This window comes from Gobius niger, assembly GCF_951799975.1.
Source record: "Gobius niger genome assembly, chromosome: 16".
Lineage (NCBI taxonomy): Eukaryota > Metazoa > Chordata > Actinopteri > Gobiiformes > Gobiidae > Gobius > Gobius niger.
The window spans coordinates 13,323,600-13,348,418 of NC_136867.1; the positions used below are offsets into that span (position 1 = coordinate 13,323,600).

A 24,819-nucleotide genomic window follows, 5' to 3' on the forward strand; every position below is an offset into this window, starting at 1 on the left:
TCAGTTCTGATATTTTATTCATTTGGGCAGCGCGACTAGAGAGAGAGACAGAGAGAAAGAAAGAAAATATATGTGATTACATGAATATTGCGATGGCTATAGCCTATTACAATATATTATATATAGCATGAATACTGTTAATAGGCCTGTATTACATTCTATTAGCCAAAATAAATATATCTGTAAATAAATGAAGGCTAAAATCCTACTAAATCAGGAAAATCATGACTAAAACAGATTTGGCACAGTTTAAGTCCTCTGATTTACCGAGTGGGGCTTCTTGTCAATAAGCCACTAATTCAACAATACTGTGCAGCCCTGCTATTCTAAATGTAAGACATAGAAAGTTACGATAATGTGTGTTTAATGTATCGTAGCGATGCCACATTGTATCGAAAATACACGCAGCCTGTCGCCACACTGTAGCCCCACTACAGCCGCATGACGCAAAGCCACTAGTTCACAATATGTACCACGCGCTCTAGCTTTGAAGCGGCCAACAAGTTGTAGACCAGCGGCGGGCCGAAATCCCGAGCCGCCCTGAACGCCTCAGTCGGCTGTAGTTGGAGGATGGAGCTGCGCCGCTGCTGTTGTTTTCAGCGCCGCACATTCATTTAACTGTCAACCCCGCCACGACACCGCGAGCTGCTGCGAAACCCTCCGCACAGACGACGAGCCCGCCGTGAATGGACTACCGCGCACCAAAACAAGCCCCGCTCGTCTCGCCACCGCCGGGGACAAGAACAACAACAGCTTCTCTCCGTTTTGTTTTTATCCCCGAGTAAAAAAAAGAAAGAAAGAAAGAAAGAAAGGAAGAAAAAAGAAAAAAAGAGCGCGCGGGGATGTTTCGCGCCGACACGAAGAAGAGGAGGGAGCCGCTCGCGCTCAATGACTATTAGACAATTAGCCGTTTTAACTAGTAATTACATAAGTACTGTTTATTGCGATCGCCGTAGCACTTCGAGAATCTACGACTTAGACCGGAGGGAAAGCCAGCGGAGGACTCTGTTGTTTATTTAGGAGTTTTTTTTTTTTCCTTCTTTTTCTTCTTCTTTCCTCCCTTTTCCACAGCAGTGCACTTGGATTTCAGTGGCATTCATAAGTGGAGAGAGTGGAGCCGAGGACGAGGTCAAAACAATTCTAGTCGGGTAAGTGGCACGGTTTGTACTAAAAAAAAATATATATATATATTATTCTGGATACACTGGAGATCACAGACTCCTTAAAGTTCCAGCCTCTATATGCTACGTTATTCTTAGATAGGCTACTTTTTTTTTTTTTTTTTTTTTGCAACACAGTGCCCTTATTTGGCGTGAGATAAACATCCTTCTACATCATCACAGTAACAGTATTACAAGAGTATTGCCTGTGGATTAATTCGTTGTACTAATACAGGGATTATTGGTCATGAGTGCAGTCAATAGCCCACCACTGTGACATGACAGAGACCTTGTTCTAACACATTATGCAGGCTGACATAACCAGCCACTCTCTTGGCATTGTCCAGCCCCACTTCATTATTCTGCAGGAATGGCTCTCGGCTGCAAATTACCACTGCCTTCTGAAAGCAATAAGACTTAGCCGCTGTTGTAATTCCTTCTCCTTGATGTCATTTTTTTGTGTGTGTGTGTGTGTGCGGTTTCTTCGACTTAGTGCCACCGCATCTCGGCTCGGGAGCGGACCGCTAACACTCTTTTCAGTTTCCAGAGAGGATTTTGTTTTTGTGTTTGTGTGTGTGTGTGTGTGTGTGTGTGTGTGTGTGTGTGTGTTGTCAAACAAGCAAGAGCTGTACATGGACACCTCACCGCCACTCCGACTTCTTTATTTATCCGGTAAGAGACAGTTTTACAGCACAGAGAGGGGCTGGTAACGGGGTCGGATGCGTTTTCGGCTCAGTTCAGCTGCCAACAACACCTGGGGCTCGCCAGGAATATCCACCGTTGCTTTATTTTTGAAAAAAGAATGTTCCTTAGAGTTAGAAGGAGTGTGTAATGTGGAGTATGCGAGAGGGAGGAACATCAGGAAAGCATTAAAATGACAAGAAAGCGCTCTCTCTATCTCTTTTTCTCTCCCTGGCTTTGCTTTGTGGACCAGTTCTTGGCACCTAATCTTGGACGTCCGATGCCAGATTCCTTTTCTTTACCTCTTGCCAGACGCCCCCCCCCTCTTCCATTTGCTCTGCTCTTTATCAAAAGCACTTGCTGCGTTTTTCCTCTTTTTTTCTTCCCCCCCCCCTACCCGGTCGCGCCACTATCAATCATATCGAGCTCCCAACACACTCTTCTGCTCATTAGGGACGTGAACCTGTAGGTAGCCCGCAGCCCCCCCTCAGACATTCATTTCCCACTGCAGGGGGGTGGGGGGGGGTGGGGGGGTGGCACTCTTACATCTGGAGCGGCATTTCAAAACACAGCTCTCATGGCGAAGATGCGAGCAGCTTCGGTGTTTTTAAATGCAAAAAGGCAGCAGACGTCGGGGGCTGTAAAAGTGACACCACTTAAAGAGTGTTGTTCCTACGCACACGTGTAATTATCTGCAATTTACCAACAGCGCTGAAAAGGTAGGTTGAAAAGGACGAAGTGCCTTGACAGCGGTGTTGACAGTTGGTGAAATATGGGGGCCCGGCTCCTGTCGCATTGCCTTTGTCTGCTTTCTGTGCCGCGTTTGTGTGAAAAGGTCCGGGGCCAAGAAGACAAGTTGAGCGGCTTGACTATTACTGCAGGGTGTTGCCCCCGACTCCCCCCCCAACTACGGGCAGTGGCAATACCTCCCGATCATGAATGCGCTTTTGTGCTAAAGAAAGACTCAGCGCTGATGTGGGCAACCTGAGAAGGAAGGCGGACACACATTTTGTTTCTATGGAAGGTGTGACAAGATGTTTTTCTTTTTCTTTTCCTTTTTTTTTTTTGAGCAACCGCCTTATGATTCACCTAAAAAAACAAAACAACAACACACACACAGTGGAGTTTTGAAGCTTTTCACTGTGTGTACATTGTCCAAGTTGGCGACGACCGTCTGCGGTTAATGTAGAAGCTTGTAGTCAAAACAAGTCCCAAAAACCTGCGTTAAACCGTCCTTTGCCGTTTTTTCCGTACACAGTTACAGAACTGCACGAGTGTTAGTCAGCATATGAAGCGTGACGAAAAACTGCAACAAGAAAAGTACACAGTAACAGAAAGTTTAGCAGATTGTCAAAACACAGTCTAATTACTGTAGATGGTCAAAGATTTTTAAAAAAAATGAAAGATAGACGTAAATGAGTTTTGAAACAATACTTTAGACACCTTGGCCTTGTTATTTTAGTAATATGTGACCAAGGACATGACTATAAAACTTTCTCAGGCAAGATTAAATACACTACACAACTGAAAACACTACACCACAGTATGTTTTTGATGAGAGTGTAGCTGACTTTGCACATACGCATCCCGACATATAATCAATGGCCATTTTGTCAGCTCTCTCTTGAATAATTTATATCGCTCTCTGCTGGTCACATGTTAGTGATGATGCCCCTCACTCCTGAACACGTCCCCCGTGGTCGCCGGCCATTGACCGACACGCACAGAGCAGTGACCTGTTAACCCTCACAGCCAAAACAAGCTGTCCTCAGATAGTGGGTAACGCAGCCTCCCTGTCACAGCACATGTGTCAGCGCTCATTGGCTCCCGAGGCCCCTGAACCCCGCACACAGTCACGCCACCGCCGCCATGACGACCCTCCGCCCAACACACACACACACACACCGCGCTGATGACTCCTGACAGGCTGCGAGCTGCCGCTAACACAATGTGAGCTACAGCGGCAAAAACACACGCACAAGAGGATGCATCATGGCGGACGGAGGCTATTTTTGACCAACGTCAGGGAGAGGCTTTCGGATTTCGACACTGCCACATAAGGTTGCCGCCGTTAATCGCAGTGAAGTTGAAACGTTGTGGTTGCAACAAACCCGCAAACATTTAGGGAGCGTGTTCTTGAAAGCATTGCGTTTCTTGAATTCGTTCCGCAGCATATATTCTAGCATTCTCTCAAAAGTTAATGCTCAAACCGTCCCTGCTATAGTTTTGAAAATCAAATGCAATGTTTTCCAGATGTACTGCTCTATAAATCAAGCTGTAAGCAATACTTTTACCCAACGTGATTTAAAAACCAAGTCAAGGTCAAGAGCACACCCCTATTCTGTCTTCAAACAACATCCCTGCCAAACTCACCCAAAATAACCATTCGCCGTATTTATAGGTACTTTTCCCAGTTCTTTCTTTTTCTGTCGCCAATCCTCGCCCCTAGTGCTAAACGCAATTTTTCTTACCTCTAGCGGCCTCGAAGTAAAAAGCCCCTGGGAGCGTCTGTTTTTCTGATTAAGTGTTGGTGCGCGTCCAGAACACTGTCTGAACCCAGGAATATTTGGAAGGGTTTTGTATTAACTACAACCACAAGTGGCCAGTGGTCTCAGTGCGGGAACAGACTCTCCGCGAATTCCTTAGAGCTGGACGATACAATGGCTTGTGATTGCATATAGTCCGAGGGCATGTGGGCCAAATAGTTCAGGTCCATTTCTTCGTTTCCACTTTGTTGTCTAGTTTGATGTGTGGACAATGAATCTTTCCTGTGTTGGCGAAACAAAACAGTCAAACCAAATTGTTTATCTTTTACGTCTACTGTTACAGCGGTGTACAAAATATTGCAACACTGGTCTATTTGCTTCCCATTACAGTCTAAATACTGCGGTCTTTGTGGAGTTCTCCATTCCCGTTTGAAAATGCATTGATGTATCCTTTTTATCACATCTCATAAAGCATGTTTGAAGCTCTAGTGCTTCTTGGCTGGTCCGGACCAGTGCTAGCGGGGGGCTAATTGCTTGTTTTTTTCAAAGGCTGCATTTTGATTCATAGCGCCGCTCAGTGCAGTGTGTTGCTGGCCCTCTGAAGGAGATCTTGACGTGGTAATAGCTATTATCTATTCTCTATCTGTTCTGTCTGGCTGTGTGCTTGAGCCTCTCGTGGCAGCGCTCTCCACATGCACGCCAACAGCCATATTGATAGCCTGGCTCAGACTCCTCACTTCGAATGATCTTCAAATGCTGTTTCTGATCCAGAGCGTCTGACTGAGGGAGGATGGAATGTATTATCAGGCTTTATTTGTAGCCTTTCATGCGCTGCCCTGGATGCATTTATTACAACTGTCTGGACTCTGGGCAGAGACTGTGCTTTTTTTCTCCCCACATATTACTATTTTGAAAGTTGAATTCCGAGTTAAACCTGGTATACTTTGTGTAATGAAAAAACAACACACTGCAGTGTCATATGCAGTGTTGTATAGTTCATGGGCGACTAGTGTGTTAACAAGCAATGAGAACATTCTTTGCTTTGGGACTTGACTTGTACCCTTCAAGTTCAAGTACTTCATAAAACCAGGGCTTAATGATATGATTAATGCGCCGGTGGAGCTAAAACAAGATAGCATGAAGAGAGGTCAGGATCGCTACCATAGAAATTGGCCATGTAGTAGCAAACATCACATTGGCTAAAAACTTTACAGAAGCGCCAAGAATCCTAGAAATCTTGGCGGTTTTGACGACACAATCTTTAGCGCTGTAGACCCACAATTCATTTTGAGGACTACACCATCGTCTTCCCACTAGGACATACCTGGACATGTACCGGAGCTGCTCGAGGGCTGCGCGATTTTGGCAAAATATCTTACTGCCATTGTGATTAGATTTGCGATGACTGTTTTGAAGTTCAGAATAATTTAACACTGGTCTTTAAACCTGTCCAGGAGCCTTATCAGTTGAGAAAAGACTAAAATCTGAACTGCCTATATACCAAACTATTATTAAGACCCTATGGAAGAAGGACCATTATATTAAGCGAAAATACGGAACAATTGCAATCAGTTGTCGGGCCCGAAAACGCCTCCTTGTTGATGTGAAAACCTCAGCTTTGCTCGGTTTCCCCCGTGGCTCCGAAGCGCAGAGAGAAACCTGGCAGAAAGTGCAGCGAGTAAACACATAAACACATCACAGACAGCGCTCCCGTACAACGACACATGCTGGATCCATTAGCATTCTCGAGGCCGCGCAGAAAAATCTATTGAGGGAGAGCACAAAGTTTATTAGAGACATGACTCTTGCTCCCCGGAGTCGCTGAACAAATGAAATCTCCCACAGTTCAGACTGGAACGAGACTGCCTTCAAAATGTTTTTAATTAAAGGCTCTGTGTAGCCACGCAGTAAGCCACATATGATTATATACACTTAAAACTTCCCCGAGGAGAAATACCCTTTAATGCTCGCCTTCTTATTTACAGATGGTCGGAAATTCTACTTTCATCAAGTATTAAGAGCCCATAAAGCTGCTTTGGATGATTTTGCAGCTAATTCCTTCTAGTGTTGGCAGAATCATTATATTTTCAGAGAAATTTGATTTTCTGGCGTAACCTGAGAGTAAAAATGGCGGCTTTACTGTACAAATAACAAACTGCTCATCTCTAGGAGGCACTTACGGCACGCTCATGATTTCAGATGTTGATGATGCGATTAGCAAGTCTAATTCTGACTATTTATACCGAACTTTTGGAAATATTACAGTTTGAGGTTACAGTTCATGAATATTTTACGCAAGACCTGCCAAGTGAACCTTGTAATGGAAGAGGAAGTCAGGGAGCCCTCCTCAGAGACTGTGGGACAGAGCGTAGTGCCTTTTCATTCAATAGGTTAGACTTTCTCATGCGCTGATTTGATTAATATTTCAAGTATAGTCTTTTTTTTGCCTTCAGCTGAAGTGCTCTTTCTGCATAAACTGCACTAGTCCTGGGTTAGTATCCAGCACTGCTGCATTCAAAAGGCAAAACAGACAGCACATGTTTATCTTTATTACCATCTGTGTTCAGATTTATATGACAATGAACACTTGTATTAACTACAGTTTTTTTTAATTGCCAAGGAACGACCTTGTAAAAAACTGAAAGCCACATTTTAAACAAGATAACAGATATACAGTATAGGGTTGGGTATTGTCTGAAAGGAGGGTTTTTATAGGGAATTATTAGACATTTTCTGAATGCAACCATACATTTTTTAGGGTTCATAAGCTAAGCAACATAACCTTAACATATTTTTTGACTCTTCCTTAGTCGAATGGAAACTTAAGTCTCATTTGAACTGGTGTTGTCTGTGCAGTAGACTCTTCAAATGGGATGCAACTAGCTATTGTATTCATCAGAAGAAAATCAGGAGAGCAAATCATTGTAACACATCATTGTCAGTATGTTTAGGCCGTGGACGGGTTGATAACCTAGACTTGATCATTCTGCTCTATTTGGTTGCTTGTAAATAAAAGAAAGAAAAAGCAGGTGGTAAGTGTTTTCAGTTTTTTTTTGCCCTTGGAGAGAAATTCTTTCACCGCGATAGCTCCTGTTGCGAGGCGAGATGAACACAAACAAACGATCAATCTGTTCAAAAACAAAAAAAACCTCACTGTTCTGCCATTTCTCTTTGAGCGCGTCCCTGTTTTGAGGACACAGATTCTTTTGTCTGAGCTTGCATCTACAGCGCGGCGTTGCATCAGCCGTACCCTGGGAGCAGATGAGTTGACTGCGGTGTGGCCCGAGTTGACATCTTTCAGGACACTACGATTCGCGCGCCTTCTCCATGCTCTGGAGGGAGTGAGTCAATCACAGCAGCACAAATCATCCCCGCGGGTGATCTGTCTCCACTCATGACAAGGCTCCTGCGGGCACTTATCTTTCCTTCCCCTTTACCGTCACTCCATCGCACGCTCCCTCCCGCTCCCTCCGCTTGTCTAGTGCCCTCGCTCTGCAATTAAAGGCTCGTCATCAAAGGCTGTGTAATGAAAAGGAGTCACGGGGAGGTAGTGAGTCTGCGAGTGTGGCAGATAAGAGTGAAGCCAGAGGACTAAACAAAGAGATGAAACTGTCTTTTACGCCAAAGCATGTGGCAATTAGCAGTTCCAAGGTGTGCCACAGTTCAAAATGGCAGTGGAAAATTGCACCACCGAGTAGGATAAGTGTCCACGCAGTCGAGTAGCTCTGTCACGGGCTAAAAATTCCCGAGGCTCATGTTGACATCCTCAACCTGAAGCTTTTGGAGATAGATTTGACCCACTGAGAGTATTATTGTAACGGAAGCTGGCATGGGAATAATTTGGAATCCAATGCAATTAAGGGAAAACGGATCATTAACATGTTATTTGTTAGGGTGAGGGTTAGGTTTGGGGTTACGGTTAGGGTTAGGAACTGCAAATGTGATGTAAGTTTCATTCACACAGATCTTACACATAGTTTTAGAAACTATAAGGTCTTGGCTTTTAAATGAGGTATCACACTGGCATATCAGCTATCAGGTGTTAAAGGGGCTAGATGCAAGATAGCCATTTTATACTCACTACTGCCACCTCAGGTCATACGTGGAACTGCAGCTTCTATATTAAGCTTGTGCATGACGGCACTTCGGACCCGAATTAACACCTTTTTGAGTGACAGTGCAGGATTTTAGAGGCAGTTGTGGTGAACAGGTCTGGGCTCATTCTACGGACATTGGACTAGGACATTGTTGGAACATGTAGGGGGAGGAAAATACTTAATTTTAACAATTTTAAATTCTGTATGGTCCCTTGAAGTCAACCCTAACCCTAAACCTAACCCTAAGGTGGCAGGTAACAGGTGAAGCTCATCGCCACCTTTGCGAAAATTCCTATTCATTTTCAACACAGGGATATGGGGAAAAGATAATGCTATGAGTTTAAAGGCATAATGGAAGCCAATCAGCTATGTGGCTACTGACCTTTGTATTTGTAAATACAAAATCATTTAAAAAACGACAAAACACCTTCTTCATTTTTGGTTAGCTTTTAAAAATCCATATTTTTGAACCACACTTCAAAGTGTTTGCCCCTTCAGTTTTAAGTGCATCACAAAGTTGCCTTATTTGGACATTTCAAGCACAATTGTGGCTGACAGTGTAGACTGTGTTGGTCTGCGTGTCTATTTGGCCTTGGGCCTCCTCTGCATGCCCCAATGGGTGAAACCTTTCATTTTTAGCCAACAACATGCTAAAAAAATCAATGGCATCAAGATTAACACACTTTGAGTGCAGTTCTGGGGTCCGGTTTTGTGCAATCTAATGCAAGAAGTCCAAATCAGCGTTATTTCTGCCCTTGAAGCGAGGATAGTAGAGTGGATTAAGTCAAACTTGCGGAAATTAAGTTAAATATTACTCCAGTACAGTATGTTTTCTTGATGAGGGAGCAACACTTTAAGCTCATAAAAGTCTACTACACATGACTTGTCCTCTTCAACGTTCCACAGGTATCTCACTTTGCACCCCTTTGATCAACACCTAGAACTGCTTTCTGATTGAGTATCTTTCTAACAAATCTATTCAAAAATGCCCTGCTCTAAACCAATGGGCAGTGATGTTCCTTTACAACTGGGTGTGCTCTGCTTGTAAATATACTATACCATGCAAAACAACTTCCTGTTTGTGTTGGTTGGACTCTGTTTCTAACATTTCCTAGAAAACAGTGATTGGTTTGTCTTTGTGTATTGTAAACTCAGTTCAGGAACGGAAATTGCGGTTGTAGATGTTCGCAGCGTCGTTGTCGCTGCTACATTGTTATACTGCAATATCTGGATGCATTTCCTCAAGGTTGTCATAGGAATCTCTCACCTTTTATTCAGCTGGATCCTCTCTGCTTAACACCCCCATAACACACATCCTGTATTCTCAATCACGCTCACATTTCCACCTCATGCAGACAGCGGCATCTAGAACAGAGCGATATCCCCCAAGGAGCTTTTCCTCCGCTCCTCGGCCTTTTGTTTTTATTTCTCTCCCTTTCTCTTTCCCCTCCGCTGCCTCCTCCTCATTTTCTTTGAAGAACAAGAAGTATTGCTGTACATGCGGGGAAGCTGCTCTGTCGCTATCCTCATTGTAATTTTTTTTTTTCTTCCCCCCCTCGCTCTCCTCAGCCCCTGGTTCAGAGAGCTGTCAACTGTGACCGCCACTGAAAGGATGTCACAGAGAAGCGAGGGAGAGAGAGAGAGGGAGAGCGATTGAGAATGGGGGGGGGGATGAAAGACAGAGGAGGGGTAGGGGCTGTCGAGATGGAGGTCCCTAAGGAGGGCACCGCGGAGTGATGGCATGCTTGTTTCTTTGTGCCCGAGCAAAAGCGACAAACAACACGGCGAGAAGGGAGGGGGGGGGGTGATGGAGAAGAGCGGAGAGGAAAAAAGGCGGCTCAGGGGAGGGATGGGAGTGGGGGGGGGGGGCGAGTGGGGTCGAAGCTGCTAATTAAGCGTGGCACTGGCACTCAATGGCACTGACATAATTGGCCCTTGTTGGTGGTCCTTGGCAGGGGAGCCCTCGGTGCAGGAATTTAGGCCCAACATGGTGATATAACGCGGCGAATTCTCCCTGATGTAACACACTTTCTCCACACACCCCCCCCCCACTCCCCCAAATCACTGATTCTCTCTCTGCGTCTGCCACGATTGGCCTGGAGCGCGTTCAGACATGTGTCGCCTCTGACGCACATGGGTTCAGCGTCTGCCTCTTCTGCCGTCAGTGAGGTGCTTCTGTGACATTTCACCATTCAACAAGAGGAGGTTTCAGTGCATGAGAGATCTCTGCAGCCAGCGTCCCCCCCCCCACACACATTGGCCATCACAAAATGCAATCATGAAAAACGATGCTTTCAAAAATGGCACGCTTTCACTTTTACACCGTGTGGTAGGGCAGGGAGACGTGGCCTAAAATCTCTATCGCGATATATAAAAAAGAAATATAACAATATATTTGATGATACAATTGACAATAGACAAACTACTTTAAAATTCCTGCCTCAAGCCTATTTAGAAGATCAATGCAAATATATTTCCCTTTTTTTATTTTATTTTTTACCGCCCATGCTAATTTCCTCGCAAATATGATCTACTCAAGCAATTGACATCTTTCATTTCATTTTACTTTTTAAGCACCCGCCCCTGTGTCCGACAATATTTATTTATAGAGCGCTTTTCATACACAGGTGCATCGCAAAGTGCTTGACATTTAAAAAGACATTACAAACATTCTCGCCCGCTCTGATGGAGCTGAGCGTAGCATTAATTACGTATATCGTGTCCACTAGGAAATTACAACAAAATAAAAAATAAAAATCTCAATAATGTTATGCAATACGATATTGCCCAACCCTACCGCTTGGTTACTATTGTGTTCTTCACTTATAATAGTTCAAACTAGACACACTCACAATGTTCAATGCTGCTACGCCATTAGAGAAACTTAACTGATGTAAAACTCTGATAAACAAATTCTAAGCTACACATCAACCACCATATGCAGTAATAAGTCATCAGAATAAAGCATTTGGAAAAAGACTTCATGTATTTAAAGCTTAATTTTGCCACCTGTGGCCAAAGCAAAGCGCCACCATCTCCAACGTAACAAGTCAAGTCTGACACATTGATTTATTTTACATAAACGCCTCGTATTGTGTCTCATGGGGTGAAATGTTTGGCAATGTGGCTGTATACTCGGTGCTTTACTTTGACCTAGCTCAATATAACACGTACACGAGTATAGCATGCTTGCTATTAATTGCGCTTTCCTTTACTAATCTGTGAGATCAAAGAGCCCTGTTTCTAATTACTGTAATTATTACGTAATTATCAAATGAGAACGCAACACTGTCAGCCTTTAGCGCATGAACATAAACAGCACGATAAAGAAAAAATGCTCACACTTTTAAGTATTAGTAGATATTTGTAAAAAGTAGTGATTTCACAGGTCCTTGAATGAATTTGTCAAAATCGTCCGCACCATAGCATCACAAAATCATATATAATCGATTCTTCCCGGGGTTTTACGTCAGGGTGACACTATGAAACACGACATTCAGCAGCTTAAGGCCCGCGTGATTACAGTCCGGCAAATGCAAACTGTCGCGAAGGCAGCGCACAGAAATGGAACTGTTCAGCTGAGCAAAACGAGGAGCTCATTGAGGCGGACGTTCTCATCAGCCGCCCCACGGGGGTGAGGCGGATGGGTGCCTCTGCGGGGAGCGACCATACTTTGAAGGAGTGCAGTGGTGACAACAAGACCTGGCTAGTGACACCTCCAACAGCTGCTGGTGAATTCTGCATGAAGGGGAGGAATCACAGAGAGCAAAATGACAGCCATTCTTCATGATCAAAGCGCCGCGTCCCGGTCTTATAAACCACAAAGAAATGTGCTCTAGGCTCGCCCCTCTGCTGCAGGGCGCGGAAAATATGAAATTGCGATTACATTTGCGATTTAGGCCTTGCAATATGTTGTCAAATTTCGATTCAGTTGAGTGCATAGTGGCGTGTCCATTCACAACTTTGTGTGAAAGACGACTGCATTATGGATTGTTCTGTCTACAAGAAGCACATGTGTTTCAGAATGTGCCTGTAGAGGTCTGAACTACAGGGTTTGAAAGTAACAAGACGACAAAAACGATAACGACACTGCTAAAGGTCATGGTACTGCCAAAATAACTGCAGTCTTTGTGTTATGCATTTAGTTGTTCCTCTCCTTGAGTAGTTTGAATTTTCATGACCGCAGGGAAGGTCTGCGATGAACTAGGAATAATATTTCACTAATGTCAAATGCAACACACCTTTCTGCGTTTGTTTGTTCGGCGCACTGCTCTGGCTGCCACGGCACACAGCTCCTTTGCTTCCTAGATTACCACTCTGTTGACACAGCCTCCCAGTGCAGTTCAGTGTGTGGGATTCATTTCACTGAACAAATTGGTGTCAAACATCTCACTAACTCTCCGGCGCCTAATCAATAGGGAATTCATGGTGTGAGTGGGTGTCATCTCTCCATCTGTGTCCTACTTGTTACAGTACCAGGCGTATCTCAGTGTTGCCAGCCATCTGCCAATTTATTTTTTTAATTTTTTTTCTGTGCTGTTATTGTCATTTAGATTTGTCAGGCAGCTTGGCACAACAGAAGCTGCTTACTCCTCTGCTAAGCACCAGTGCCTTTGCTGTGGCATAGATAACCCTCTTGTTAACATTTATAGAGAAATGTAAATGATACTCCAGGGATTTAAGATATTGTGTTCAGCTGCCAATAGGGCAGCATTTGTTTGAAATTTTTAGCAGATTTTCTTCTTTGGAATGAAATGCAGGGTTAACAAGAGGTCTTTGAATGTTGTTGAAACTTTGGTACAAATACAGCATGTTTAAAAAGATTGTCTTTTTTGTTGTCAGGTTGATTTAAAAGGAAGACATGACCCTCGTCTTGTCCATGAATCCGTTTTTGGATCCAGAAGGAGACCCTCCTCTCTCCACATACCGGCAAATATGGCAGTCGGAGCGCTGTACCAAGAGCTGCCTGTCCAACCCCTCCCTGCCCTGCAGCTCAGAGGAGTCGTTTACACGCGGTACGTGCACACACCTACATGTTCTTTAAGATTTTTGTACTGTAAGTGCAATAGGTGCACACTAAGCAAATGTATGATGCATGTGCCACAGACCATGATGCCAACCAAAGCATTTAGCATTTTGAACTTGTGGAATGTTGTCTAAATAACTTTTTTTTTTCTCTTTTGAAGAGCCACATTGCAGGCGAGTTCCTGATCCAGTTTCTTTGTCAAGAATTGCGTACTTCAAGAGGAAGTTTATTGATGATGAAGATGAAGCCCCTTTCAGGTTCAGGACGTACTGCCAGACCGTGAGTATTCAATGATGCCTTCGATTTTAAGCATTTCCTGAAGACTATGGCATGCTCACAGACTGCTGTACCCTCCAGGTTGCACCAGTTCTGGAGGAGCGTGCCCACGTGCTCCGTCTCTCAGTGGAGAAGATGAGATTTATCGATGATCCTGAGGCCTTCCTGCGCCGCTCAGTTCTTGTCAACAACCTCTTGCGGCGCCTGCGCGCTGAGATCCTGCTGCAGAGCACCGACTGGTGTTTCCCTCCAAACCCAGCTTTAGCTGCTGGGCCCTGTGTGCTCCCACCCAGCACCACCCCAGCCCACCCAGCGCTCCATGGCACCTTAGCCAACAGGATCTGCCTGCCCCCGCAGGCGGGACCCCCCCAGAGGAAGCGCTACAGGCTGATGCGAGGACAGGACTTTCTGCGTCCCGACTGTGCTCAGACTTGTTGTTGTATCTACGCAGCAGCTGCAGCGGGACATTACCTTCACCTGCCCTTCTCTATGTATGATGCAGCTCTGTCCACCTGTCCCACCACCTCACACTCCTCCACCCTCTTCCAACTGGCCAACCACAGTAAACTGAGCTTCACTCTGGATATAGAGGATCAGGATGAGGAGGACGAAGATGGCGAGGAAGAGGAAGAACATGAAGAAGAGGAGGAAGGAGACAGCAGAGAACAAGCCGGGACTTCCCATAGTTTAATGAACAAGTCCAGTTCAAAAAGGACTAGGACTGCAGAGGGTCTAAAACAGGCCCACACAAGGACAGAGGAGGACAGCAGCATGAGAGACAGCAGAGAGGAAGAGGAGGACGAGGATGAGGAAGAGGAGGGAGCAGCAAGTCCCTGGGACTCTGATAGCTCGGAAAAAGAGCTCCATAAGGTTGGCTTTTGGCAGCGGAGAGCTCATAGACAATGATGTTGCATTAAAACTGGACTAGAATGGCATTAAAATGTCACCATGATGAGAATCTACGCCCCCATTAGCGTTACGCTGTAACCTATTGTTCCATTGTGAGGCTGACAGACGGCTCAGAGTGGCCTGGACAACCAGACTTACTCTTTTCCTCTTACAGGCATAGTCTTTCTGTTCATTATTGGAACTGAATGGACTCAATATTGACAGAATATCCAAGCTATCAGAGAAACAAACGTTAATATCAAAACTAACAAGACACAAAAAACGAAATCTGAGCTTTTGGCTCGTCACAAAGCCCTTAGTTCAGTCAAAATGAATAAATGAAATTATTCAACAAAAAGAGTGTTGCCAGATGGGCGGAGTAAAAAGAGTTGTTTGGTTATCTAAGCTATACGTTTAAGAAGGACGTGATACAATGCTTAACTGACACATTATTTCTTGGTAACTTACTGCATTAGTTGGCTAAATAGCAGTAATCCTGCAGAAAACAAAACACAAGGATCAAGAAGGTGTGGCGTTTAGGAGTTGTCACTCTATCCATCCTTCACACAGGTCTATTGTTATCCAATGGAAGTTTTATTATCTATTTAGTAGCACACAGCTTCGAGCTTCATTTGACTCTTCGTAAGTAGAAAACACACACACATCTTGATATACAGTTTAAAGTACATTTAAGGTCATGCTTAATGAAAACTTAGAAAAAGTCTGAAACTTGCACTGTCTCCAAGACTCTTTAAAAGTCCTTCAGCACAGAAACAGAAAAAGGCTTTGCGTCAGTGCACCGGTCCCCCTGGACCCTAAACATGCTGATCAAATGAAGGCCCGTGCGCTTGTCCGTGCGTCGTGAACATAAATGATGTAGCATTTTCAAAACTTGATTTTAATGCATAGGTTGTATCACTGCTGTCTCAGGCAACAACACTTAACTGCTGCAAAGATAGCACAATGAGAAGAAACAATCAACGTTACAAATGTACATCTCTAAAGAAACAACTCAAGTGCCTTATTTTTTTAATGGAAAAAAAAAACTTATTGTGTCATTTCATTGTTCTTGTAGCTTATCTCGCATTCCCAGTGACTGCTTTTGACAAAAACAGGACACGGACTTGTGTTGGAAAGGCAAATTGCCTCTCATGCCCAAATGTCACTCGTTTTACTTGCATGTTTTAGCACTACCTAGTATCTTGACCTTCTAAGTGTTTAAGGACTTGGGAAGAGTAGTCAAGAAATAAGAAACAGGTGTCCAGCACGAGAGGCGAGACGTATCCGTGGTGAGGCCAGCAAAGACAGACGCACCAGAGTAAATGTTTTCAGGAGGAGAGAACGGCCTGTTATCTCCATACGAAGAAGCAGGATGTATATTATCCGGTGTCAAAACCATCTGCTTTCACAATTATCCGCCATTAGCCTTTGACAAAGCACTTCTAATAACGGTGCCACTTCGACATAATTCCACATACCGGCGGATTCTGTCCATACATTTTGCCTCTAATGAAAAACTGAGCCAATCAAGAGCCATTCTCCGTGAAGCCGTGATTAGCGGGTGTCGCAGATCCCAGCCTTTTGTGTCCTGATGCCGTAATGAGTGGTGTCTTGTGTGTCATTGTGTCTTGTTTGGCACTTGAGAAGAATAGGCTGCTCGCACTAATCACCGCCCCAAAGCCAAAGTTGATACGAAGTATATCAGCCAATAGTGTTTCCACTTTCCACATCCCGACTTGTATGCTGACTTCCTTTACTTTAACTTTTACGTTTTTTTTTTTTTTTTCTTTTTTACTTGACATGTTTTTGCAGAGGTGGGTAGAGTAGCCAAAAACATTTGCAAGGCCAATGTTGCTTTACGTTAATTTTTAAGTCGAAGTCAAAAGTCAAAAGAAAAAAAAGAAAAAGGCCTGTACTCGTTTTTTTCTTGTAGTGGAATGAAGTTTGGTAGCAGAAGAACAGACATCAGTAAATGTTGCGTTGTCCATCTTATTATCAAGCATTTTTATCGATTGGGATCTTGCAGGCTAGTTGTTTTTAGCATTACTATGACGGTAAGGCTCCTCTTGGCTCCCTGACCGTGGTGAGACGTGCTTATAAACTCATCCTTTTGAAGAATTATGATGTTAGGAATGAGTTTTGGACCACAGCTAACAGCTAGCTTAAAGGGATATTTCAGGATTTTTGACACAGGGCCTCATTTCCTAGTTATCCAGAGTGTTGTTGATTTCTGGAGATATATACATATTTTTTAATTCATGCAATCCTTATATTTGAAGAGTTTAGAGGTGCTAGGCTAGTGCTAGGCTAGCGCATGTCTATGGTAACTAGTAGCCTGCATTAAAAACAGTCTGACCCAAGCACAGTGCACCTGAGGCAAATCACTCATAACACCAGACCACCAATATAAATGTCTGTGTTGACTGAATAATTTTTAAAATATAACAATTTTGCATTTAAAATAACTTATATTTGAGCAGCATCAGCTTCCTGGTTGTAAGCTAGTGGCGGAGTGATCTGCTAGGTTACCGGAGCTACTTAGCGTGTTTACCTGCGGCCGGCATTACTACACGTGGAATTCACAAAGGAGCTTTCTACAAATCAGATATGGCAACGTTCGGAGGACTACCCGATGATTTTGAAGAGGTTTTTAATGCAGGCTACTAGATACCATAGACATGCGCTAGCCTAGCACCACTAAACTGTAAATATAAGGACTCTGGATAACTAGGAAATGAGGCCCTATGTCAAAAAATCCTGAAAAATCCCTTTAAACTTCACTCGCCACCTCTTTCATTGTTTGTAAACCAAAAAAATGGGTACAGGGCCTTTAAGAGAAGGGTCATGTCAGAAAAAAAAAAGCAAGTAAAAGTACGCTTGATGTACAGAGTCGTCCAAAAAGTGCGCAAGGCGAACTTTACTAAATGTTACTGATCACTACCCACCTCTGCGTTTTTGAGACCACATATCAGAGACTGTTGTGATTAGCTTAACTGACTATTTTTTCATTTCCAGGACAAATCAGTGGGTGTTTCTAAAGAAAAGACATTTTAATTACATTGTCGTTATGAGGAAGAAAAGAAAAAAAAAGCAACAAAAGAGCAAAAGACAGCTCTGGAAAAACCTCTGTGATGTTTTGTGACAAAGTGTTAAGTAAAAAGAATTGTCGCTAAAATTCTGCCTGTTGTCTTGCGTGTGTTTTTTTCGTGTTCTCCCTGACGGGTTGCGTGTGCGCTTAGAGAGAGAGGACGTGTGTGGATTCCCGCTCATTGTCTTCCCGTCATGTCGCGCGCTCAGTGGAGTGCGACAGCGGCGGCGGCGGCGTATTGCTCTCGCCAAATGTCTCTCAGGTGTCGCTTTGCCACTCAATTCTTGTTAATCTCTTTGACATTACGCTCAGAGCAGTCACCTCCACACTCCGCCGTGCTCTGCCGGTGTCACGTATATTGTCCCTGCTGTCTCCGGCTGCACCACATCAGCTTGATGCCAATATTGATGCCCCTTTTCTTTTCTTTTTTTTCCTTTTTTTTTTTATAGATTCCCAGTTGTTACTAATAATCAAAAATAGCCTGCTACATTTTCAGACCTCTTTGCATGATTTCCATTTTATTATGTAGCTCTTATACAAATTTCAATAGAACAGCACAGGGTAAGGCAAAATGATAGTTTTCGTAGTAAGTGAAGCAGTGTCCATTTTGAATACATGTTCCAGCCATGTCCAGCCCAGACCTATTCACCACAACTGCCTCTAAAATCCTGCACCGTCACTCAAAAAGGTGTTCATTCAGGTCCGAAGTGCCGTCATGCACAAGATTAATTTAGATTAATGTTACGCGTACGACCTGAGGTGGCAGTAGTGAGTATAAAAATGAACAACATGCATATAGCCCCTTTAAAACGATCAGTACGATTTTTCTCATATTGTGACGCCAATTTCTTAAAGTATCACTTTTTTGGTTCGTTTTGTCAGACACTAAGGTTAGAGATGTTAAAGATCTTTTACCTTTACATGTTTCAGCGCCATCTGCAGGCCGTCATCAGAAGTATCACCGGCGTGCGGTGACGTGTCACTTATCAGCTGTTCTTACTTCCGAGGCGTGACCAGTCTGACGGTCCCAACAGGTCCGACAGACTGGTCACGCCCCCTGCCGCCCGGTGGATTCAGGGCGACAGGGGGCGTAATCATTGGAGGAGGGTGTCCCAGGTGTGGGACAGGAGAAACGCTCCTTCGTCACGGTTGATGGTGTCGGTGCTCCGTTTCCAATTTCTTAAAGGTTTAGTCAGTGGCAAATCGCATTGTTTGCCCATGATACAGAAATAAACGTAAATGTGTATTAGGAGTAGGCTACTTTTTTTATTTTTATTTTTTTAAGTAAGTACACCATCTGGAATTTCTCACATTTCTGCCTAAATTGGTGCTTAAAGGGGCTAGATGCAAGTTAGCCATTTTATACTCACTACTGCCACCTCAGGTCATACGTGTAACTACACCTTCTATATTCAGCTCGTGCATGGCGGCAATTCGGACCTAAGTGACACCTTTTTGATTGAAAGTGCGGGATTTTAGAGGCAGTTGTGGTGAACAGGTCTGGGCTCATTCTACACCTTAGGACATTGTTGGAACATTTTGGGGGAGGAAATGAGATAATTTTACAATTTTTAAACTCCGTATAGGCCCTTTAAAATGTGATCTGATCTTCATCAAAATCATAAGAATGAATAAACAGTGTTTGCTTGAATTGGAAAACATCAACAACACAACTGTTAAAGCAATCACAAATACATCCAAAGACACACTCACCTTAAGTTGATGAATGAGAAATAAAACAGGAAGGGTCCTGTTTTCTGCTGTTTCTCCTCGATAACACACTGAGGGCTGATGAACACTTCTAGTTTGAATTCAAAACAGTTCAGAGCAATCTGATTGGCTAATTCTGCACATGTGACATATGATGACAGTCAAGATCCCATTACAGAGGGACAGTAGGGGACACTGGGGAGGTCAATGAGAATGACTAAAAAAAAAAAGACAAAAAGACATAAAGACAAAAGCAAGTAAAGCCAATGTTAAGCCTATATTATTCAATACTGGCAAATCCGAGTAAATGGGACAGAATCCTGTAATGGATACTTTAGAATGAGCATGAGCATAACAGGACTACAAATAATCATTATTGGTGTCATGTAAAGTTAGTAAATACAGGTAAAACCCTGTATTTGCAGAAGATTTACGGGCCCCTAGTAATTATTACACTTAATTTCATGTAGTAATGACCACAAATAGAATTTACAGTGTACTTACTTTTTCTTCTCACTGTATTGTTGAATATTAGACTTGCTAAAATTAAAGTATATTATGCTCTAACATATTAATACAATATTGTACTTAAATCTAATCATTAACCGTTAGCCCCAATTTGAAGTTAAATGTATGAAGTCACCTATGGAGAGTCTGAGGTGGCTGATGGGTCTGCTGCTCTTGTGGCAGAGGGGCGTAAATGATTTTAAGAGTAGCTTGGAGGGTAAAGCGGAGCACAGGGAGAGCATTTGCACATTGAGGTGTGGTTTGGAGAAGTGATTCGTTGAGGCAAAGTTAGCAGGGTGTGATTGACTGACAGCCGCACAGGCAGATGTCAAAAAATAGTAGAGTTTAGAGGAAGAATCTTCCTTGATAAATGAAGTTACATTTTCCTCAGATGGACATACAGTATACCGTAATCAATATAAGTACAGGTTAACATTGACAAGCATCCTCAACATCACTTCTTCAGGGCCAAAGTTGATGATTGTCAAAGTGGGCAGTGATATGTAACAGTGCACAGGACTTGGCGTATTCATCTGTGCAGATTCCTGTTTGGTTTATAATGACGCTGTATAAGCAGGCCAAGTGCTGCGGTGCATACCTTTGTGGATGTGTGTTTTGTGTGGGCTGCTGCAGTGCCAGGGGGATGTTCTAACAGCGTGAAGAGGGGAGGTTAAATCACAGGTCTGAACATCTTGACAGCTCTGTTGCGAGGTGAGGAGGGAAGATCATCTTTTTCACGACACTTGTGCTGCAGGGGTGCGCGTCTCCTGCCGCTCAGCCTGCCCTCCTCCCTCTATTCTCTGCCTCTGCCACCGATGCCTCTGTTGTTTCTTACTTTGAGTGAAATGATTTTATATTAGAGATGTAGCTGAGTGATGCAGCTGGAATGGCAATTAGATACAGCAGCCCTTCCAGAGCCTGAAGATGCCAAAGTATTTGCGAGGAACTAGTCGAAATTGAGGTTATCTGCGAGCAGCCTATTGTGGCAGCGGATCACAAATCTACTGCAGGCCTCCTACAGCCTGCTCAAAGATCAACAAGTATTGGCAAAGTTCAATAAAATGATACAGCTTCATTTCTTACATAGAGATCAGACGATTTTTTTTGTGATGAACCAAATCACTTCTCGAGATGGTGTAAGTGAGTTCCACAAGATTAAAAAGTGGGCGGGTGACACATACACACCAGCGCACAGGTGCTATACTCGCCGTCACCGGGCAAATTCATACAAATTCTAGTTCAGTCTAACAGGAATTGCCTGACACTGAGATAAATACATAACAAACCAACAAGCCAGACATTTCTTGATATAGACACATGCTCTGTATAGAAATGATAGATCCTATACCCTCGGTATTTTGCTTCCTCCACACTGCACATGATTCACAGTACTGACGTTTTGTTGACACTGTAAAGCACTTTGAGTGCCTGATGAAGGAAAAGCACTATATCAATATATCAATTTTATTTTTCTTATGTATTTGGCGTACGGAAAAAATGCAAACAATGAAGCATTACAGAAGCATTGATTAGTTAAGCCTTTTTAATAAGGCAGTCATTAAATCATGCACACTTACCATTCAAGGACAATTTCAGTTGGGTTAAAGAGGGGGTATTGTGCTTTTTTCAATCACACAGCACCAGTCTATAGCACACTACAATGATGACGAAACCTTCTGTTGGTCTGTAAATGCAGTAAATTAGAATAACTGCCTTGTATAAAATTGCTCTCTCAAAATGGCTGTAGCAAATGTCTTGAAATAGGCCTCTGTCTCTTTAAAAACCTCTGACCCTTTCCGACACGCCCCCTCCACACGCTGCCTGTGGCATCAGTGGGGAGGGGGTTCTGCTGAGGAGCAGTGGTTGGTTACTCGGCTGGTGACGAAAGCTCGGAGGCGTCTCCAGGAGGTGGGGGCGTTCCTAGGAGGACTCAGGCAAACCTATTCCTAAAATGGCCGCCATCAGAGTTTTTACAGATGACTCAAAAATACGTGAATGTGCCAAGGCAACACTTCAAGCATGTTTTTAATGAGGGAATGACATAATAACATGATGTAAAGCTTGAAAAAGTCGATTTTGCATAATACCCCCCCTTTAAGATGCTCAATTTTGATGTCTAATGTTATATTTTTCTTTTATGTTTACCTTTTATATAGATTATGTGGCAATGCAAATCTCTCTTGGGATCCCGGGGTCTTTCCTATATGATCAGTTTAAAACAAAAACAGCAAAAGCATAACAAAAGCCATTACACATTTTGAAACACACACCTGTGTGCGCTTGAAGCTACATTTTTTTATACACCATATTACTTCCAACCGAACAGATATCTTTCATGAGCCACTGAGGGCTTTTTTGACATTGCCATTGCTGCTGTGACTGCATGTCTGCCCACAACACAAAGCTCTTTCGTTCTCTGTCCGTCGTGCCTGAGGCTAAGATGGGCACTTGCCAAATAAAACACACTTACAGCTCCACACACACACATATACACGGGGCGAGCGCCGAGGAGCGCCGAGCTGTCATTTGTCAACAAGGAACTTTGGCAGCCCGCCGTTGCCATGGGAACTGTCTGTTACCGAAGACTGGTTTTGCATCACAAGGTCCTTAAATTGGCTCCGAAGCCTCTGAGGTCCCACCCCCTCCCTCTCTCCTCCTTCATCCAGCTCACCTCACAGCATCAAACATATTGTACAAGCTGTTTTGTCCGCTCTGCCTATACCCTTCTCAAATGCCTGGTCAGGTTCTCTACACGAGGGCGGCGTTCACTATGTGTATGTTTCACGTCATTATTTCATAATCTGCAGGGGAAAGGCCTGTGAAACTGAACGGGAGAGTCACTGATTTTGAGGAAAAATAAACATCATTCATTCCTTCCCACAGAAATAGTGCCCAGGCTGGAAGTGTGTTGTCTACTATACATGTTTTAGGTTGATGGGGGCAAACTGTAGCGCTCGCAACCCAGGACTAAATCTGTTAAATCTCTTAAAACGCACTTGTTCACTTTGGCTTTTGACACAGCCTGAGATTTTGACACTTTATCAGATTATATTCATTTTCATATAAGTGAATGTGATTTTGACCTCTTCACCATCTCAACATTAAGCCACATGCATTTTCCAGGTCATTGTTTGTAAACATTGAAAATGGTGGGCGGGGCTTGGCTGGAAGCAGGAAGCTAAATTGCTAAAGGATGATAAAGGTGCACTATGCAACTATACTTATATACTTACTTATACTTATATGCAAAAAAAAAGTGAATATTGACGTGTATTTGATTAGCATGACACCTTTACTTTCCATCCCGGTGGCCTCTAAGACGCTCTCGGACCAACTAGTTTAAGGGTTTCTGGTAGGTTTTTACTGCTGATCTGTCTCAATGGCTACGTATGCATTCCATCCAGAAAACCAACCAGAAACCCTATAAAACTGAAATAGATTTGATCCTGGAGCGCCAGAGGGGGCAGCGGGATGGAGAGCAAAGGCGCTAAGCTGACCACTCAGCCGCTGGGTCACTCAAAGGTCAAAAACATTTGTAGTTGTAACTTTACACTAATGATTGCTAGTTTTTCAATGGACATTTTCTGTCCGCTGCTTATTTGCTGCCCCCAGGTGATGTCACTGATGATGTAAGCAGGGAAAAGGGTTTATACAAATGTAAACACAGACTCATGACAAATGCCAGTGTGATCATTTGGCCTGGGCGATTTCGTCATGGCAGATCTCCCTCGTCACTGCTGATTCCCCAATAGGATCAATTCCGTTCAGATTATATAACATGGCGTTACTCTGAGTGTTGTTGATGTTTTTGGGTCTCTCCTTGCCGCAGAATGCATCAGCGCTTGCGGAGCTGTTGGTATTTGATAAACAGCTGAAATGTGTGTAGGATGTCCCCAAACCACCATTATGAAAGGACTCTAATTCCCCCCTCAGTCCGGCTTTCGTTCCGCTAAGACGAACTTGCCCGTGCAATGAACCGTGAAATTTGACTGGCAACGAGTTATGTTTGTGACTGGGATGTTTACAACGGGAAAAGGCAACTATTAGCCGATTAGGATTCCAGAAAATACCGGCGTACAACATCCACATGCGTAAGAGAGATTGAAAATGCAATATGCTCTTTCAAGTCGAGGCAAAGACAGAAGTACAATTCCTTCAAATTTTGGTTTAAGGGGACATGGAACATTGGATAGAGAACTCGCAGAAAGGCAGAAAATGCACACTTCTGCCCAAGCAGCAGCATGGCACAAATAGTCTGCCCAGGTTCAGGTTTTGCTGTCAGACCACTGAGAGCACATCCCGGCAGCAAGACGAGCAACAGTCAAAAATGCAATATGGTGACAAGCTTGTTTTCCTTCAAGAAAACCTACACGGATGCCCACATGACTGGTTTTACTTCTATCACCGTGCAACATCTTCTGTCCTCCACCCAGTGCTTCAAGCCGCTCTCTGGCTAAGAGCCTTCAAATAACAGACTTTATGGGGTGCTACGGGCTGTCACTAAAACACCACAGGGCTGTCTGCAAGATGACACCTTTCAACTTGTTTACTCACAGTGTCCTTCATGCAGTCAGGTGGAACAAAGGACACTTTCTTTTTTTTTCAAGGTGTGGGCCCCCGGAGTTTAAGGAGATTTTCGATGACAAATTCTTTAGCTTCTTGGACGGCATCTGCCAGGTGTCTGTGTCAACCTACATGGCCAAATGGAGGTGGTCTGGGATGGACTTGATGGATCATGGGAGGTAAACGAAACACCGTAATGTGTACACTACAAAAGTGCTCCAAACATGAGCTCACAAGTTCTCTTCAAATGCTTTTGTAGACTTTATAGTTCCAGGAAAATGTATCTTCTTTATTTGATCTGTCCTTTAACAGCCTCAGGGCAATCTGTCGGAAGCGC

General features: G+C 43.7%; 1 protein-coding gene across 1 annotated transcript; it reads left to right on the forward strand.

Moving 5' to 3' along the window:
• Positions 1-485: 485 nt before the first annotated feature.
• On the forward strand, positions 486-16,465 carry LOC306976217 (SERTA domain-containing protein 4-like). The gene is made up of 4 exons (XM_079574113.1): positions 486-1,148; positions 13,267-13,439; positions 13,611-13,729; positions 13,808-16,465. The coding sequence occupies exons 2-4, from the start codon at positions 13,286-13,288 to the stop codon at positions 14,630-14,632; spliced, it is 1,098 nt and encodes a 365-aa protein (XP_079430239.1). The 5' UTR covers positions 486-1,148; positions 13,267-13,285; the 3' UTR covers positions 14,633-16,465.
• Positions 16,466-24,819: the final 8,354 nt, after the last annotated feature.